The sequence below is a fragment of the Penicillium brevicompactum genome (genome assembly GCF_028827555.1).
Source record: "Penicillium brevicompactum strain IBT 35665 chromosome Unknown utg000009l_segment0_segment0, whole genome shotgun sequence".
Lineage (NCBI taxonomy): Eukaryota > Fungi > Ascomycota > Eurotiomycetes > Eurotiales > Aspergillaceae > Penicillium > Penicillium brevicompactum.
The window spans coordinates 1,039,218-1,056,566 of NW_026623212.1; the positions used below are offsets into that span (position 1 = coordinate 1,039,218).

At 49.7% G+C, this 17,349-nt stretch overlaps 8 protein-coding genes across 8 annotated transcripts; 6 read left to right on the plus strand and 2 right to left on the minus strand.

The window, feature by feature from the left end:
- Positions 1-125: 125 nt before the first annotated feature.
- Positions 126-2,778, plus strand: N7506_011838 (ubiquitin-associated-like domain-containing protein; the record flags this gene model as incomplete). Its single annotated transcript, XM_056961129.1, has 5 exons — positions 126-206; positions 257-325; positions 378-408; positions 464-2,385; positions 2,446-2,778. The coding sequence occupies 5 exons, from the start codon at positions 126-128 to the stop codon at positions 2,776-2,778; spliced, it is 2,436 nt and encodes an 811-aa protein (XP_056805663.1).
- Positions 2,779-3,291: 513 nt separating this feature from the next.
- N7506_011839 (putative nuclear distribution protein RO10) lies at positions 3,292-3,994 on the plus strand (the record flags this gene model as incomplete). Its single annotated transcript, XM_056961130.1, has 2 exons — positions 3,292-3,523; positions 3,591-3,994. 2 exons carry the CDS (start codon positions 3,292-3,294, stop codon positions 3,992-3,994), a joined length of 636 nt encoding a protein of 211 aa, XP_056805664.1.
- A 1,188-nt stretch (positions 3,995-5,182) lies between these two features.
- Positions 5,183-6,165, plus strand: sho1 (osmosensor SHO1; the record flags this gene model as incomplete). Its single annotated transcript, XM_056961131.1, has 3 exons — positions 5,183-5,251; positions 5,305-5,463; positions 5,521-6,165. 3 exons carry the CDS (start codon positions 5,183-5,185, stop codon positions 6,163-6,165), a joined length of 873 nt encoding a protein of 290 aa, XP_056805665.1.
- Positions 6,166-7,955: 1,790 nt separating this feature from the next.
- On the plus strand, positions 7,956-8,658 carry N7506_011841 (uncharacterized protein; the record flags this gene model as incomplete). The annotated part of the gene is made up of 4 exons (XM_056961132.1): positions 7,956-8,006; positions 8,058-8,187; positions 8,246-8,302; positions 8,357-8,658. The coding sequence occupies 4 exons, from the start codon at positions 7,956-7,958 to the stop codon at positions 8,656-8,658; spliced, it is 540 nt and encodes a 179-aa protein (XP_056805666.1).
- Positions 8,659-10,217: 1,559 nt separating this feature from the next.
- Positions 10,218-12,557, plus strand: N7506_011842 (response regulator; the record flags this gene model as incomplete). Its single annotated transcript, XM_056961133.1, has 3 exons — positions 10,218-11,415; positions 11,468-12,117; positions 12,177-12,557. 3 exons carry the CDS (start codon positions 10,218-10,220, stop codon positions 12,555-12,557), a joined length of 2,229 nt encoding a protein of 742 aa, XP_056805667.1.
- Positions 12,558-13,859: 1,302 nt separating this feature from the next.
- Positions 13,860-14,069, plus strand: N7506_011843 (uncharacterized protein; the record flags this gene model as incomplete). The annotated part of the gene is made up of 1 exon (XM_056961134.1): positions 13,860-14,069. One exon carries the CDS (start codon positions 13,860-13,862, stop codon positions 14,067-14,069), a length of 210 nt encoding a protein of 69 aa, XP_056805668.1.
- A 408-nt stretch (positions 14,070-14,477) lies between these two features.
- Positions 14,478-15,836, minus strand: N7506_011844 (mitochondrial 37S ribosomal protein mS45; the record flags this gene model as incomplete). The annotated part of the gene is made up of 2 exons (XM_056961135.1): positions 14,478-15,161; positions 15,384-15,836. The coding sequence occupies 2 exons, from the start codon at positions 15,834-15,836 to the stop codon at positions 14,478-14,480; spliced, it is 1,137 nt and encodes a 378-aa protein (XP_056805669.1).
- Positions 15,837-16,052: 216 nt separating this feature from the next.
- Positions 16,053-16,289, minus strand: N7506_011845 (uncharacterized protein; the record flags this gene model as incomplete). The annotated part of the gene is made up of 1 exon (XM_056961136.1): positions 16,053-16,289. One exon carries the CDS (start codon positions 16,287-16,289, stop codon positions 16,053-16,055), a length of 237 nt encoding a protein of 78 aa, XP_056805670.1.
- Positions 16,290-17,349: the final 1,060 nt, after the last annotated feature.

Below are 17,349 nucleotides of genomic sequence, written 5' to 3' on the forward strand. Positions count from 1 at the left end.
GAGAAAGAGAAAGTGAAGACAAACAAAGTAGCGGAGCGGCTTGGCGTCATGTGGTGGGGAAGCTCCGATGCGACAACCGTCACTTCACTTCTCCGCGTTTGAAAGCGTGACCATTCGACGTGAAGATGGAGCCCACCGAGGATGCCATTGCGAATTTTGTCAGCTTTACAAGTACGACACGCGAACAAGCGGTTGCCTTCTTGAAGGTAATTCCCCCGTCTCTATACCGGTTGCTATCGAGCTAATGGCCTTGCAGGCAAACAACCTCGACTCGCAAAAAGCTATCAACGCTTACTTCGAGGATCCATCTGGGCCGCCACCACAGGTAAGATTCACAACCGAGGCGCATCGTTTCATATTTTGACACCTGGGTACAGACAACTGGACATTACGGCGAGAAAGGGCCTGGTAAGTTGGACAGCCTCGTTCGCACTTTCTTTCGGAGCTGACATTCCCACTTTAGTATGGGACTTCTCCCAACAAGATAATGCACCTCCCTTACCAGCGACCGCACCGCCGTCACGCCCTCCCTCTCGGATCGATAAACGCGACACAGACCAAAACGCGGGCAAGCAGGGCGTCGCAAGCGCCTCTAAAGGTACCACACCACCTGAAGAATACAAATGCACTCAGCATACTGACATGGGACTCTCGTCAACAGAAGACTCCGGGCAAGGTCTAACTCTGGCTGAACGCGAGGAAAAAGAACTCCAGCGAGCAGTTGCCATGTCCCTGGGTTCCGACATGGGGCAACAGGAAACCGGGGTCACATCAAACAACCAGTCGCAACTCAGCAAAGCGACGCGGGATCATTATGAAGAGAATGCTTGGGCCATGACTCTTTTCAACACCGAGGAAGTAATGGCCAGCCCGGACCCAGAAGATCGCGTGAGAGTGGAAGGCGAGCCAGCGTTTATTCGGCCAAATGCAGATGACGTCTATCTTGGGGGATTCCTGACCATTCTCCATAACATCCCACGGGCCCGAGAAGCTCTACTATTACGAAACAAACTTTTGTTCGACTATGGCCATGAGCCACAGTGGTGGAACGGACACGCCATCAATCTGCCAAAGATCGTCACAATCAATGATGGCACCGAATCTGACAATGACTGGGATGACATCATTTATGAATCCCAGCGGCTCATGGCTTTGATGGATACTTCGAAGCGTGCATTCGGAAGTAGTGAGAGCCTGGCCAAGATCAAAAGCATGTCGCAAATGGCGACCGACTCGGAGGATGCTGTAACCAGGTTCATGGAGGCATGGAATGGTGCTGCCATGCAGGCCGATCCCGAAAACCCATTAACCACCATGTTCACCTCCCATGCATACAAGAAAGAACTCTTTAGCGAGTTCGATGAGCCCGAAAGGAAAGAACTTTTCACCTTTGAGCCCAATGTTGAGAAGGACCATGGACAGACACTCTACGAAGTTTTGGACTCGGCTCTTTGGAGTGACAGTCCTGGAGAAGAGCTGGACGAAACATGGCTTGAATATGTTGCTGATGTGCTGGTCTTCAAGCTTGATGCACACCAAAAGCCAAACTCGGTGGACGTGGAAGTTCCTCTGAATTTCTATCCTGATCGATATCTGAGCAGCTGCCAGCATATTGCCCGCGAATTCCGGCTAAAGCGATTGGAGATTCAAGGAGAGATCTTGAAACTTGAGCAGCTTATGAAAGGCTATACCTTCCCGGAGGGAAGTAGCAGCATTTTCACTGCCAAAGAAATTCTCGAGAAAGCAGCCGCATCATTGAGCACACCTGCATCCGAACCGTTGAGCGACTCCGCCGTTTCAGACGCGGCAAATTCGGAGACAACCCGGATTACTGAGGAACTGAAAATAATCGCCAACAAGATAGACGTCAGACTCAAAGGTAACCTCAACATATCGCCACCCCCATCATATCAAGCTAACGACCCTCAAATAGAACTGGAGGAAAGAAAGCAGAGCACATTGGAATCTCTCCGCGAAATATCCAAGACACTCACTGAGCCCTCCGAATCGCCCTCCGAGCCTCCGATTTACAAGTACACCCTGCGTGGCGTGTGCACTCAGCCGCATGTGACTTATGTTTTGTCCGATCCCCAAACTACCGCGGGGGACTTGATGGAAATGGATAGTGATCCGCACGACAACTATCAATGGTGGCGCATCAGCTACTCGGCGGAAGATGGAAAGGCCCGACAAGCCGAAAAAAGACAGAAGCAGAATGAAACTGGCACCAGAGCGAGTGGTGACACTATTGGCTACACCATCCGGAAGGTCTCGGAGACTGAAGTGCTCCGAGCCGCCCGTGAAGAGTGGAGTTCCGTCTTGCTCGTTTATGCAAGCGGGAATGCAATGGATGCACAAGTGGACCCTGCACCCCCACAACTCCAGGTAAGTACCTGTTGTGCATGATACAGTACCTTGGACCAGATCCGACTAACCGATTCCCAGGGCTTTGTGAACCGAGATAACGACGCGTTCACTGCCGAGTTTGAGCAAACTCCTACTATCGTCATTAATGACCAAGAAGACCCTTGGCTCCCCACAGCTCCACCCGAATACACGCAGCCTGAAACACCTCAAGAGCCTGAAAAGCCTGCACATGTCAATGTCTTTGACTACGAGGTCGCAAATTTTGACGATGAGAAGAAGCCTGGTCAAGAGATGCAGGAGAAAAGAGGCAGCATTCTGGCCAATAGCACTTCGAGTACCTCCAATGATGACTCGCAGTGGACACATGTGGATAGGAAAGATGCGGACGCCCATATCGAGCATGCAAAGTAGCACGGATGAAGCATTCCGGGAAACCCATATGAATGATGAATTAATGAAACTTAGACTAGCATCGAGCTCGGGCAAAGCAATTTCAAGCCAATTGAACATATCAAAGGAATTTGACTCCAGTGTGTATTCTTCAATTTGTAAAGAAGGAAATTACGCTCATAGAGAATACATGAGCTCCTGTTACCTCCTTGAGGCAGTAATTCCAATAGAGCAAAGGCTCGAGTCAAGGCAACAAAGAAGTACAAAGGAAGCTATTTGCCCGTTAGATGATTGAATTTGCATACAAGCTTACCATTAGATTATTTACTTTTGAGCTTTAGCAAATATGTTCTCTAATGCTCTGATCCTTCGTGTACGATATCTAGTATGTGTATAGTAGTCCACGGGGCGTATAGAAGAGAGCGGACGTCAACAAACCGATAAGCTCCCCACATTTTGCCATGTTTGCATCCGCAGCTCCTAACCCTCCACTCCCAACCCAATTCCCCATAACATCCAGCAAAACACAATACCATGACCACCGAAAGCGACACCGTGGCCGGAGCCACCATTGAGCTCCTCGAGGCGCGCCTCCGCCGCCTAACCTACCTCCTCACCGGCGCCACCGACTGGACCGGCGTCCCCACCACACCAGAGAAGCCCACGACCCTCGACGAAACCGTCACTCGCCGTCTCGCCAGTCTAGAAGCCGAGCTCGAAAAACTCAGTCGAGCCGTCCCCGCCGCCCGAGACATTCTCCAGCTCCGTACGTAAACACCCCCCCAATGCCTACAGCACGTCCCACGTATCTAGCACCTAACCCGAAATCCCAGACCACCGCAATCCAGACCTCTTCCAAACAACACCACCACACGAAATCCCACAAGGCCTCACACCCCAAACTCTCGCCTCTATAGTGCTATCCTATGCCACCGCATTCCCTGAAACCGCCTCCCGCCTCACCTCTCTCAACGACCTCCCCGTACCAGACGCCGTGAGCTCCGCCTCGCTCATCGAGCTCCAGCCTCAGCTTGATCGTCTTGCGCAGGTGCAGACAGCACAGGCTGCTGAGATATCCGAGCTGAGGGTGCGTACGGCTAGTGTTTTACAGCGGTGGTATGAGGTTGGATTAGTGGGGAGTGGGGAGGTTTGGGCTGAGTGGGAAGGGAGACTCGAGGATGTGGAGAGGGAAACGCGTAGGAAAGAGGTTATTGTACAGCAGCGAGAGGAGGTTTGAGGGCGTTCGTGCATGCGTTTGTATTGTATGATATCCATTGGCGTATTCTGGGGTTTTTTGGGTGTATATGTTTTTGATCAATTTCTTTTTTTTCTCGTGGGAACTCGGTGTCGGTTGCGATTGCAATGTTTGTATGGAGTACGGAGTGCTCGGTAGTTACTCCGTACTGACGGGGTGTATATTTGTCATTTTAGATATGGGGAATTTGATCTCCGGCTGCCGACGTTTGATACGTTTCATGGTTCAGCATGCCTATGCCATACTCGTGTCGTCATGAGATCGGGTATTTCATCGCCTGGAATGTGGGATACCCCGGATTCCGGGAGTTGTAGTTCGGGTTTCATAGGGCGACAGCAGAAGTCGGACACACTGGTAAAGAAAAAAGGCCGAAAAGTTCTAGACTGGACGTTGACGTTCAACATCGATCTCTACAGGCGATCGGGTGTGGGTCCGTGGAGTGGGAAATTGCAGTCCAGAACGTTTGGGAATTAGGGCTTGGGTATTTAATCTTAAAACCAGGAGCACAAGCGTAAAGAGTAGTAGAATAGTAAGAACTAAGGGTTTATAGGGTAGATAGAAATTAGGCTATCGAGAGTAAAGAGAGTATAGAGAATAACAAGTAAGCCGGTTATTTATAGGAAGTCAAAGAGAGGAGTTTAGGTCCAAAGAGAAAAACGTCCAGGGCGAGACCGTCCAGGGGTGCGTGTACACGCAGTGGGGACGGTACCTGGCACATTTCCCTCCTTTTCATTCTCGCGAACTTTTCGACTTTGCGAACCATTCTTTTTTTTCCTTCGCTATTACTCTCTTTTCTTTTCTTTTCGAGATCATTCCTTTCTTTTTTCCCCCGACTCCCAGCCTGGTGCTGTTTTATCTGTAAGGGGCCTCTTTTTGTATCCCAACCTCACCCCGCGGATTGTCTCTGAAACCCACTTGGCTCTGTCTCAAGGTACGTTATTGTTAGATTATTATTGCTTTCTAGTCTTCCGCTTTCACCCTTCGACCCTTCCTTGCTAACTAACCAGTCGTTCCTTCCTCGTCACTCGTTCACCTATATACACGCACAGCCTCACAGCCTCACAGCCTCGCCTCAAAGCCTCAGCCTCAGCCAAACAATCTGGCAACTGGGCAACTCGACCATTCATGACCTCAACACAAACCTCTTTCCACAAACCTCCCGTTTCCAAAATGGGCAAATTTCGTCCAAGTAACATCCTTGGCGATCCGTTCGCGCTCGCGACCGTCTCCATCTCCATTGTATGTTATGTTCCAAACGCGCCCTCAGCCCCCCGACTAACATCCCCTCCCAGTTGGCATGGCTGATCGCCTTCATCTCATCCATCATTGCGGATGTGCAAAAGGCCAAATACCCCAATTACTCGTGGTGGGCCAACTGCTACATGTTCTGCGTGATCATGGGGCTTGTTGTGACTTTTGGCACTGACACGGGCCACCTATATGGCGTCGCAGTATGTACCTTTCTCAACGTCGCCAATCGCACCAATGCTAACCCCCTATCCCTCCAGATCGTCGGCTACCTGGGCTGTGGTCTGGTCCTGACATCCCTGAGCGCTAACAACCTGATCTACGAGAGCCAGGGCTCAATGCAAGCCGCCGGCGCAGGCTTCATCCTCCTCTCCATGGTCATCATCATCTGGATCTTCTACTTTGGTTCCACCCCACAAGCCACCCACCGCGGCTTCATCGACTCCTTCGCCCTGAACAAAGAACAACCCGCCGAGCCCTCCTACCGCGGCAGTCGCCCCATGTCCAGCGCCTTCGGTGCCCGCCCCGAGACCATGGCAACCAACAACACCCCCCAGATGTACACCTCCGCCCAACTAGGCGGCTTCGAGACCTCTTCCCCCGTCTCTGGCTACCCCGGTGGAGCGCCCGGTGCCGAGCGAACATCCTCGGCGCCCCGCTTTGGCACACCGAATCCCAACCAAGGCAACGAGCAGGAGACCGGAGAAGTACCCCAGCCAACCGACTACCCATACCGCGCGAAGGCGATCTACTCGTACGACGCCAATCCCGAAGACGCGAATGAAATCAGCTTCGCCAAGCATGAGATCCTCGAGGTGTCCGATGTCAGCGGCAGATGGTGGCAGGCTCGGAAGCAAAATGGAGATACTGGCATTGCGCCATCGAACTATTTGATCCTTCTGTGATCGCAGTTCGTATGCCTGATGCCTTTTTTTCCTGTTTTGCTTTGTTCTTTTCTTCCGAGCTTTCTCCCCTTTTGTCGCAACCCCTGCTTCCCTTGATACCCTTCGGATCCGACCTCGATGTATGTGTATTTTCTGGCTCTAACGTGATGTCTTGATGGCCTCCTCTGTTTTCCTTCTGCGTTCTTTTCCTGGCACGTATCTTTCCTTTATACTTTTTCTGTCATTTGGATTCATTTTTTTCCTTTCCTACTTGTTTAGCGGGTGGTTGGCCCGCGTCCTTCTTTGTTTACTTGTTCTTCTGGCTTTCATTGTGGATATACGATTGAGCACCAAGGTCGAAGACTTTGAGAATATCCAGAGAGAGAGAAAAAGTACCCTGTGTGGATATGTTTATGTCCCTGAGAACGTTGCCAATGCAATTTTGATATGTACTCTTGGACCCTTGGTACTTGATTCTGGACTAGCCCTGTTCATATGGAGTCAAATAAATCTACAATCATTTCTTCCAATTGCGGTCTAAAATCTTCAATCTTCAATCTTCAATCAAATGAGACCTGTCAGCGCGGGTAGTCCACGTGTGGTATATGCGTCGGAGAATTGACGAGAATTCCTCAGATCCCAACTACCTGGTATGCATTCTACCGTTCAATAAGGAGTACGGAGTATCTGATTCATAATCTCAGGTATGACTCGCATTTCATGCATGTTTCTGCACCTTCTACTCCGTATTCATAACATTAGATACAACCGGAACGTCTCCCCGTATTCTCCCGTTCAGTCCTAGTCCATTCGAGTCCCCTCACACCCCTCTCAAGCCCCTCCAATACTCACTATAAGCATTCCAATGCAAGTCAAAAAATCTATAAAGCATTCATCCTCGATATACATCACTCGACCTTGCTAATTGATTGCCGAATCGACCGTGAAACTCCCATCTCTCATCTGGTCATGGCCAACATTACCGATAAAACCCATAAACCGTCTGTAGATCCCAAAGCCTAGCCACGGCCGTGCTAATGCAAGACCCATCAGCACCCCTCAGTAGAGTTGCTCGGACATTTGACACCAGCGGTCAAGCTTTCGCTCGCTCATCTCTTAATCCGCTGCTTGTGTGCTTGGTATTCTGGTAGAGTAGAGATAACACCAGTCTCCAGTCCATCTACTTGGTATCTCCATCTAGATTATAGTCCGAGTCCACACAACGGCACGATGTCCGAGTCCAACGTCACACTATCATCAACAGTCCTCGGCACAATCGGGACTGTTCTCTGGTGCATCCAGCTCATACCGCAAATCTGGCACAACTGGCGGCGCAAAAGACCGATGGGTTCCCCGCTGCGATGATGTTTTTATGGGCGAGTTGTGAGTTCCTTCCTGTGTCGTGCATTCTTGAAAGGATCAAGGCTCGAAAGCGAGAGTCGAGACTTGATTGAGCTCATAAGTGTGATCCATGCAGGCTCGGTTCCAATGGGTGCATATTTGATTTTGCAGGTTGGTGATACTTTGATATGTCAAGGCCAGAGAAGTTCAGTCCTGGGTTTGTGGTGAGGTTTGAAATGGTTGTTGCTGACTGGTAGGTTTTATAGCAAGTCAATATACCATTGCAGATACAGCCCCAGATCTTTGGGTTCTTTTCGCTTGTTAGTTGGGGTCAGGTGCTTTATTATAATCAGTGAGTGGGGGTTGCATACGGTGTTTTCAGACCTGCTTTTCTTATTTCAAGGTTTCGAGTGCTGATTACATTGGATAGTGGGTATAGTAGAAACAAGGCTGTCTTGGTTTGCTCGGCAATGGTTGTTTTGTTTGGAGGCTTGGAGGCTCTTTTGATTCTTACTTTGAGGGTTTGTCTTCCTCTACGAATTGAAAGGGAATGGCTCTAATGAATGAGTTAGATACCATACAACAACGGCGTAACATGGCCGGATATTGTGGTTGGCGTAGTAGCCGCCATTCTCCTCAGCGCAGGGTTATTACCTCCATACTTTGAGTTATGGAAGAGAGATGGACGGGTCATTGGAATAAGTAAGTCTCTAGCTTGGTATTTGGGTAGCTTTCCAGAATGGCTTGCTAATATGATCAGATTGGGTGTTCCTCTCCATCGACACGCTCGGCGGGTTGTTCTCGCTCTTTGCTTTGGGTACATGCTTCTCCCTAGAATTGCTCCAAGTTTCATCACTAACATTTAATCAAGCGGCACAAGGCTCTTTCGATATCTTAGGTGGGATCATGTACATCTTGGTGGTTGTGCTCGAGGCTGGCATCTATACTAGTCATATTGTCTGGCGCATTCGTTATCGCAGGCTGCGTCAGGAAGCAAAAGCTTCAGGGCAAAGCATTGATGAACTTCTTGCTGTAGGGAGAGAAGATATACAGGAATCGCAAGATCTTGAGAAAGGGGTGGTCCCCCAAGTCCCTGGTGATGTTGACATGGCCAGGTCAGAACAATTGTCGACGTACGGCTTTGAACAACGAGATCGGATTCAAAAAGTTTGATATGATATTTATGAACAAAGTTACACTCTGGAAATCACTTGAATAGATTCAAGGACTTCTAACCTGGGTTTTCGGGTTCGAGATACGAAGTACTGTGAGAGAAACTAAACTAACGCCGCTGAATCCATCTTTCCATTCTTGCGCATGCTTTTTAAGGGTCCGCTACCTTCTTCTAATTAAATTTTGTATCTTGTTTATCCAGATCTATGTATATTTAATTTTGGCTTTGGTACTGCTGTGAAAAGTTTAACTTGCCTGGGAGAATCCAGGCTTCCTGGCAACTCGAGTGGCTTAAGCTGTTTGTCATATGTGTCGCAACATGTAAAGAACTGACAATGTGCGAATGAAGTCATGCTTCTTGACATTTCAAATGACCTCAGCTATGAAATGTGGTCCAAAACGAAGAGAGATACTCAGCAAGTGCCCAAGTGCACACTGTGTTTTCCCAACCCATCAGGCTTGCGCAAAGGAAAGGTGTACCAAAACATGATTCCGATAGAAATTTCGAGGACTTAGCTCAATCCAGGTATGCAAGCAGTAGACAAAGGCTTCTCTAGTATATTTGGGACCTTATTCAGCTTTGGAGAGATGTCTGGATATAATGTTTTTGAAAAAGGTTAGTATGTTGTGTAAACATATTCTCGAGGTCCCTGCAGTTTATAGAGCTGCCCAGGTGACTTATGAGCTTGAGTACCGCATGGGCCAGAGCAGGTATTAGGTACTTCAGGGCTTATTCATACAATTTTCCAATGATACTCTGCAGGAATTTAACTAGATATTTACTTGCTAAGTGCTTCTTACTAAGCGTTTAATAAGAAACCATCTAGACCTGCCTTAGCCACGCTGCGATGGGCTCTATCATCTCAGAAATCTTGAATCACGTAGACTACCTGGATACTACTTGAGCTCACCGTATCTTTGAAAGTAAGTTCTCAATTCAAAGGGCCACCTGGGCATTTATGAATTTGTAGAGTCAAGTAACACACTATGGTGAATCCATACTCCCGGCCTGCTGGGCATTGGAAGCTCATATGGCGCAATCAACAACACCCAGTACCTAGGTAATTATTATACATATAGGCATAGACTATCTCGATCAATTATCCACTGGTAGGAATCTATGCAGTGGCACCTTGGTCTGGCTACAGTCCGGTATGATGGCTTGGCTCTGGGTCTATCGCAGGCGCTATCTACAAGGCATACACCGAGTGCCTGGGTATAAACCTCGGAATAACGTGCTTTATAGTTGGTGCTTGATATATAGTGAAAGGAAGAGCTGGCAGGGAGGCCTAGATGAACCGAATAGTTATCTATAGGACACGTTCTTGAACAGAAACCAAGTGCATAAAGCCAAGGCCAGCTCACATGTATATGTCTAATGTAGGCAATTTGCGGTCAGACACGGGAAAACAAAGGCGGGTTTTCTTAGCCTTAGCTTTTGGTGAAACTAAGGAGCTTGGGCTCAACTCAGGCTTCCCCCTCTTCGCTTGACTCCAAAGCTCTTCCGGTCAAAGGTTGAGAGTTCGCCAAAGCTCAAGTACGCCTATGGCATAGTCACGATGCCAGACCGGATATCGCGACTGAAGGCAAAATTGCTTGGTCGATTATCTCCAAAAGCGGATACGGACCCGAGTGCCCACCCAACCTCCAACAAATCCCCGGCTTATAGCATCGTCTCTGCGACTCCGGATCTAGCTACAGACGCAGAACAAAACGAACAGGAACCGGTTTCCTCGGCATCTGTGTCGGAACAACTTCATCGCGAGCGCACCCGTGACTGTACACCCTCGTGGACCGAGCCGTATAACTCTTCCCTACCAACACCTTTATCGGGCGACCCTCCATCTCCCCTTGCAACCCCTCCGCTGCCCACGCAGCATTCCGATAACACCTCCTTCCAATCCAATCTGAAAACAGCTGCCCCATCCGAGCCCCAATTGACCCCAACGCTCAACACCGTGATCGAGTGGCCGAACGATCGTCAACCGTCGGCTCCCTACTTTACGCCCTCATCGAGCAAACGCCCCAGCCTTGCGGTCCGTCGGCAATCTCTTCTCCCCGCAACACACCAACACTTGATAAGTGGCCTATTGGACGCGAGCCTGTTCGCAAGAGGTGACGACGGCAGCGGCCCAATTCCCACCGTTCCTCGCGAGATGGTACAACGTCGGATCTGGGTCAAGCGACCCGGTGGATCAGCCACCTTGGTGCCATGCATGGAGGACGCGGTCGTCGATGAACTGCGCGACCAGGTGATCATGAAATACGTCAACTCGTTGGGCAGAACTTTCGACTCGCCCGACATCGTGATCAGGATTGCGCCACGAGAGGGTTCTAATCGACAAGCCCACCCGGAACGTCTCTTGAGCCCGGAGGAAATTCTGGCGTCCATCCTGGACTCGTACTATCCAGGTGGACAGAGAATCGAGGAGGCATTGATGATTGATGCGCCGAGCCGCCGAACCCCGAAGCCTTCGCCACGCCATGCAGTATATTCACACCACCAATCTGAACCTGGCGAGCATGGCGATTATTTCCCTCTAATGCCGCCAAACCCCAATGCGGGAACACCGTCTTCACACCCGGCGATTGCGCCGGCAACTGTGGGCGCGCCTTCGATCTCAATTCTAAGTACTGGCTCTGCGCCGCAGTTGCCATCTCCAGGAAACCGCAGGAGTCGACACCATCAGCGGCCTCCGCTGACCAGACACAAGACCAACTCTCCCACAGTTCATTCACAGAGTACTGGTTTGATAGGTGTGTTTGAAAATTGTCACATGCAAATTGAACAACCACTGACATATCACAGAAACTTCCCATTCCCAACCTCTCTCTACAGCCGCCGTTCCAGCAGTACCTACACCTCCGGCGCCGCCGGTGGTCGAGTCCCCTCAGGCCAAAACAAAAACACACACCCCTCCAGCGGTTTCCTCCCCTCGATCCACCCGAAAATCAAAAGCCGCCATCTCTCCCTCTGCGGTGTTCGGTGGTTTGATTGATGGCACGGTGCCCCCAATCAATGTTCTCATTGTGGAGGATAACATCATCAATCAAAAGCTTTTGGAGGCGTTCATGAAGAGACTTAAAGTTCGTTGGAAATGTGCGGCGAACGGCGAAGAGGCAGTGCGTAAATGGAGGCAGGGTGGATTCCATCTGGTCCTGATGGATATCCAACTGCCTGTTATGAACGGACTGGACGCAACGAAAGAGATTCGACGTCTAGAGCGATTGAATGGTATCGGTGTTTTCCCCAAGACAGCCTCTGGACTTTTCAGTGCGTCCAATGCGTCTGCGGCGGATAGAAGACCTGGCCTTCATCGTACCGTTAGCATAGAGGATACTCTGCCCGATCTCTCATTATTCCGCAGTCCGGTCATCATCGTCGCTCTGACGGCTAGCAGTTTACAAAGTGATCGTCACGAGGCATTGGCAGCTGGCTGTAACGATTTCTTAACCAAGGTATGTCATCATCCCGATACTCCTCTCTCAACGTCCCCATAGCTAAAACACCGCTATAGCCCGTTGGATTCCCCTGGTTAGAACAGAAAGTAACAGAATGGGGCTGCATGCAAGCCCTAATCGATTTCGAAGGCTGGCGCAAATGGCGTGGATTCCAAGACTCCCCCGCGCCCTCATCTCCAGCCATAGACTCAGCGGCCAGTCCAATGCAAGGGGGTCACTTGAAAGAAATTCCACAAGAAGACCCTCCCTCGCCTTCCAGCTCTCGCGCGCAAAAGCCAGACGGCAGCTCGGCTAGACCTCGCTTGGTTGATGACGCTGTGTTACAGGAAGATTCATGGGGAAGCGGCAGTCCCGATAGCTTGGATTCACCGGCGAGTCCGCAGCTAGACACACCGACCGATGCTACGCCGAGCGATACCAGAGATGGTCCCGAATGACTACGATCGGTACTGGGATGAGTGCCATGCCTCGGGCTCGGTCTCGGGGCTGGTCGGTCCCTACCCTCCCCCCACGATATTTCTCAGTCTTGATTTGACTATCTCTTCCATTGGATACCCCCCGCATAGCAACGTGTCTGCTTTTGTTGTTGTTGTTTTTTTCTCGTTCTCCTTCACGTCCTGTGGCTGGGTGAGTTATCATTCTTTCGATGATATGCTAATCATTTGTCACCGGGTATCGCATGTTGCATTGGTTATATGCATATTCACTTGGCTGCATACGCGTCAGCCCGCTCTACTTTCTCTGTTATATTGATTTTCTTTTGTCGATCTCCCACGGGGGACCTATTTTCCTGCACACACTCCATGCAACGGACATCATGTATACGATCGAGATGTCCTCATGTCTAAACTTCCAATGTATATTCCTTCTTATCTTCCAAACATGGCACGCCTTGCGCCTCCCTTCCTACCTCGGCATGTTGTCATACCATGCCCGAGCCTGATAACGATCGCTCGTGTATGTAGCCACTTACTAGTCTTCTGCACGCTGCATGCAAAACGCAAAACTCAGTGTAGCCGAACAATCTATTAGCTTTTTTTTCCTCTCCCGATCTTACCTTTGCCCACCCCAGCACTTCCCCAACGCGATCAAATATCCAGACTCCATAATCCAACACTCACAAGACCCCTCGTACACCCCCGAAAGTAATATGATATCCTCGATCTCGTCTGTAACCCCTGCACCATGAGGTGAACCACGAGCCAAGGCTGCAAATCGATCTCTCTCACAAACACCAATCATATTCATGCCGATCCCGAGGTCTTTCGATGCCGTAGATCCTGCATGCATTGCAAATCAGCCCTCGTACGGTGTACTCCGTAGTTTCATCAGGTACCTGTACTTGCACATTGTGCTGTGACCCTCTTTGTTCAAAAGCACATGATTCATGCATTGTTCTTTTGCCTTGGCCTTGGCCTTGGCCTTACACGTAGCTATATAATAAGCCTTTGAGATCTCACTTACTCCGCACTTCCTCAGATTACTCTCTCCGCACCTCTCTCACTCAGTGTACTCAGTATACCCAGTGCTCAGTGCCCAGTGCTCAGCGGCCAACCCTCCACATTCATACCTCATACCCATCTACACAAACATCCTCTACTGTGACCTCGCACAAGCTTGGAACTTCTACACCATCCACGTTTCAACGATTTCCGACAGGCTTCGGATCTACCTCGCAAATATCTACATATATTAAAAAAAAAAAAAAAAAAAAAAAAAAAAAATAAATCCAACACAATATGCCCACCGCATCCCCAACCCCGGCACCTACATGGTTTCAAACTGTCTTCGCTTCCATTGGGAATATCTTCACGAGCACACCTGAGCAAAAAGAAGAGGAAGCTGATGCTATTTCGGGGTGGGTTGGTGGGAACAGAAGGAAACGGTGTCGTTTTGTTGGCTCTGTTGGCTCTGTTGGTTCTGTCAGTCCTGTGGACCCTGGTCGTTGAGGTCTTGGATTGAAATCGGGATATTTGGTTTGGGATTTGGGATTTGGTACTTGGGATTTATATGATGTTGCTACGAGGATTTGATATTCTGTAGCTGCTAGCGTGCTGGTTTCATAATTTTTTTTTATATTGCGAGGGTTTGAATTATTCCCAGCCCTGGAGGCGGGCTGTTTAGTCTATTGGAATGGATGCACGGCGATGAGTTACATGACAGATGTGAACGAAGACGAAGTGAGAATTTGGAGAGAATCCAGTGAGAATTGAAATACTGCTGAGTACATTGGTTATAGGTACATAGGGCCCAGCCAGCCTTCGTGATAGTGTATGCATACAAGTAAAATTACAGAGGCCGTAGCCGAGAAAGATGCTCAAAAAACAAAGATCAACCAATGTAGATCGAAGAGGAGATCAAGCGTCCACGCGAGTGGGGATCTTGAGCTCACCGCGTGTGCGGTCACGGTGGGGAACACCGTAGCGACGACCAGTAGCCCAAGGGGCACGGCCATCGGATCCGGTAGTCTCGCTGGTGTAGACGGTCTCCTGGATGCGGTACTCGAAGCGAGAAGTCTCGGGGGAGACAGACTTGAGGCTCTTCTCACGACGAGCCTGGGCACGGTCGCGACGCTCTTGCTCGAGGGCATCCTGGCGCTCTACACGCTTGGCCTGGCGTTCGGCGACTGCGCGACGCTCGGTGGGGTGGGCGATGCGGTCGCGGTCCAGTGCGACCATTTGAGGGTGGGGAATGCGAACGTCAGCGGGCTGGAGGATCTGGCGGGTGTCCTTGCCCTTGCCGATCCAGCCGATGACTGAGGGGTCTTCGATGACCTTTTCGGCAAGATCGGAGGGGTGTGAAATCTCTTGGGCCTCGTGATGTTCCAGGGCTGGGGCAGAGGAGAAGACACGACCCGCTTCAATTCGGTTGAAGGGGCGAGATTCGGAGACTGGGTAGAAGATTTGGGCTCCGGTCAGGGGGTGGGCGGGAAGGTCGTTGATGGGTTCATGATATTCTTGGCGCTCGCCTGGTTCTGCGAGAGCGGTGGTGGGAACCATCTCATGGATGGCCCGAGCATATGGTAGTGCTAGTTGCTTGCCCTTTTCAGAATTGTTAGTTCATGTCACGAACCCAGTAAATGGTAGCAATTCAAAATGGAGTAATGACGCATTTCAGTTCAAAAAGTAAGGTGTAACCATGTAGGTGTCTTCAAGACTAATCGATTTTTTGTGACTCATCATATGCGAGAAAGGGAAAGAGAGAATCTCAAGGAAGTGGAGGGAAATCAAGGCAGAGAAGGAGAACGAGGACATGGTGCTTACCTGTTGACGTTGTCTCTTCTCTAATTCAACCAGTCGGACCACGGCGGCAATACGCTTCATATCAATTCCAAGCTGCACACTGACAGCACGGAGACTCTTCTTCTGCTCGACGACGCGGTGGTAGACTTCATTCCGGAGGTCTTCGCTCAAAACCGACTCGCTGATAAAGTTGGGATTGTGAGGGAAAGGACGCGTTGCAGCCGCATCAGGGTTACCACCGGGCTTTACGCGAGTGAGGTAGTTGGTTTCCCCGGGAGTGTGGTGCTTGAGAGCGGCACCCTCGGTCTCGAACCATTCAAACATTGTCCGACGAAGCTTGGTCTGTGGTGCTGCCGTAACAGAGAATTGCCGTGAGAGACATTGTGATGAGGAAGGGAGGGAAGAGATAGATGAGGAGGATGTGAGGTAGGGGAGGAGGGCGTTGGACACGCGGGTTTGAACCCGTGGTGCCATGTTGTTTGAAAAGGTGAAAGGAGGGAATACAATTAAAAGCAAAGGAATCACAGCCGCTGGATATTAAGAATCAAGGAGATCCAGCTGCCATTGACTTCTTGCTGTGTTTGGGGGAGATCGGGTTGACGGAAAGTGTTGGTGTCGCAGGGGAAGAAACTTTTCGGTAGTCTGTGCTCTCACGTGACAGCCCCAGCTCGACCCAGTCAAAATAAGAAGCTAATAGCTTCCCGATACTCGCCAGGCACAGATCAGTGGAGGCTCGGAATTCGCCCAGAATTGGAAGATCCCACCGTAGACCTCGACGTCAGAATCAGTCGACGTAAAGGTAATGCTGTCGTGGGTACGCTCCGACTCGCACAGGCCAGGGTTGATTGCCTGAAGGATTTGAGTGACGACGAGGATGGTATCCTGGGAGACAGGGCTTTCAGGAAATTCTAGGTAGATGACGGTCATGGTGAAACCAGTTACTTCGAAGGTGGGGTTGACTAAGAGGAGAGGTGGTGTGTGGGAAGAGGGTTCCTACAGGTTCCTCTACCACTAGTGACTTTCATTGTTACTTCTTCGGATGAATACCTAGGTATTGCTTTTCTCATGTTACCCTCGCGTAGCACATTGATTTTAGTTGGGCATTCATTCCCAAGTAGACATCGAAGCAAATGTATCAATATCACAAAAGCAAGACCGGTAAAAGATAGTAATTAACACGCTTCATTTCTTCGTTCTTCTGGGGAACGAGACGAGATAGCCAAACCAGAGCGAGTGGCAATGCAAGCAAAGTAGGCATTTCAGCCGAATGCAACCGTATGTCGGGACGCCTTATCCAAAAGGAATGAACTGTAGAAACAAACGCCGGGGGCCATATGTGGTCGACGCCGATATGTCCTTCCGTAGCTCATGCCATTTGAGTAGAGAGATATTAGAAGAGCTAAAAGAAAGCCACATAAGACCCTTCTTGGTGTACTTGCATTAAAAAGAAAATAGACACGCATCGCAAAAAAAGTGGTAAAATCAGCAAAGTCCCTTTCGATCCACGCACGGCGATGCATCGAGAAAGATTTCGAAGATAGATATCAGGAAAATAAAAAGCAATGGGGAATCACATCAGATAGGTCCAAAATAATAGCACGTACAGGTCCTGGATTAGGCAGACAGCAGACACACATTGGGTGTTTATTGCGTGTAACACTGGATCCATAAGCGAGGGGTAAAAAAAAGTAGAGTAAAGCAAGAAAAAAGCACGAGGGTATGAAAGGTGCAGACGAAAAGCAAGGGCCAACAGAAACAGATGCGCTACTCGAGCGCCTCGACCCGACCAAATAAGAATACAGGTGTGGCAATGACCGTAAATGCAATCCTCCCAATGGAAAAACAAAAACAAGAAAACAACAAGATAGAAGAGAAACACAAGGAATGTAGAGCGCCCTTATTCCCATGCAATAGCAAAAAAAGAAGAAGCAAAGAAAAATCCAGCAAACTGAACCGACGGGGGAAACAGAAAACATCAAAAAGCAAA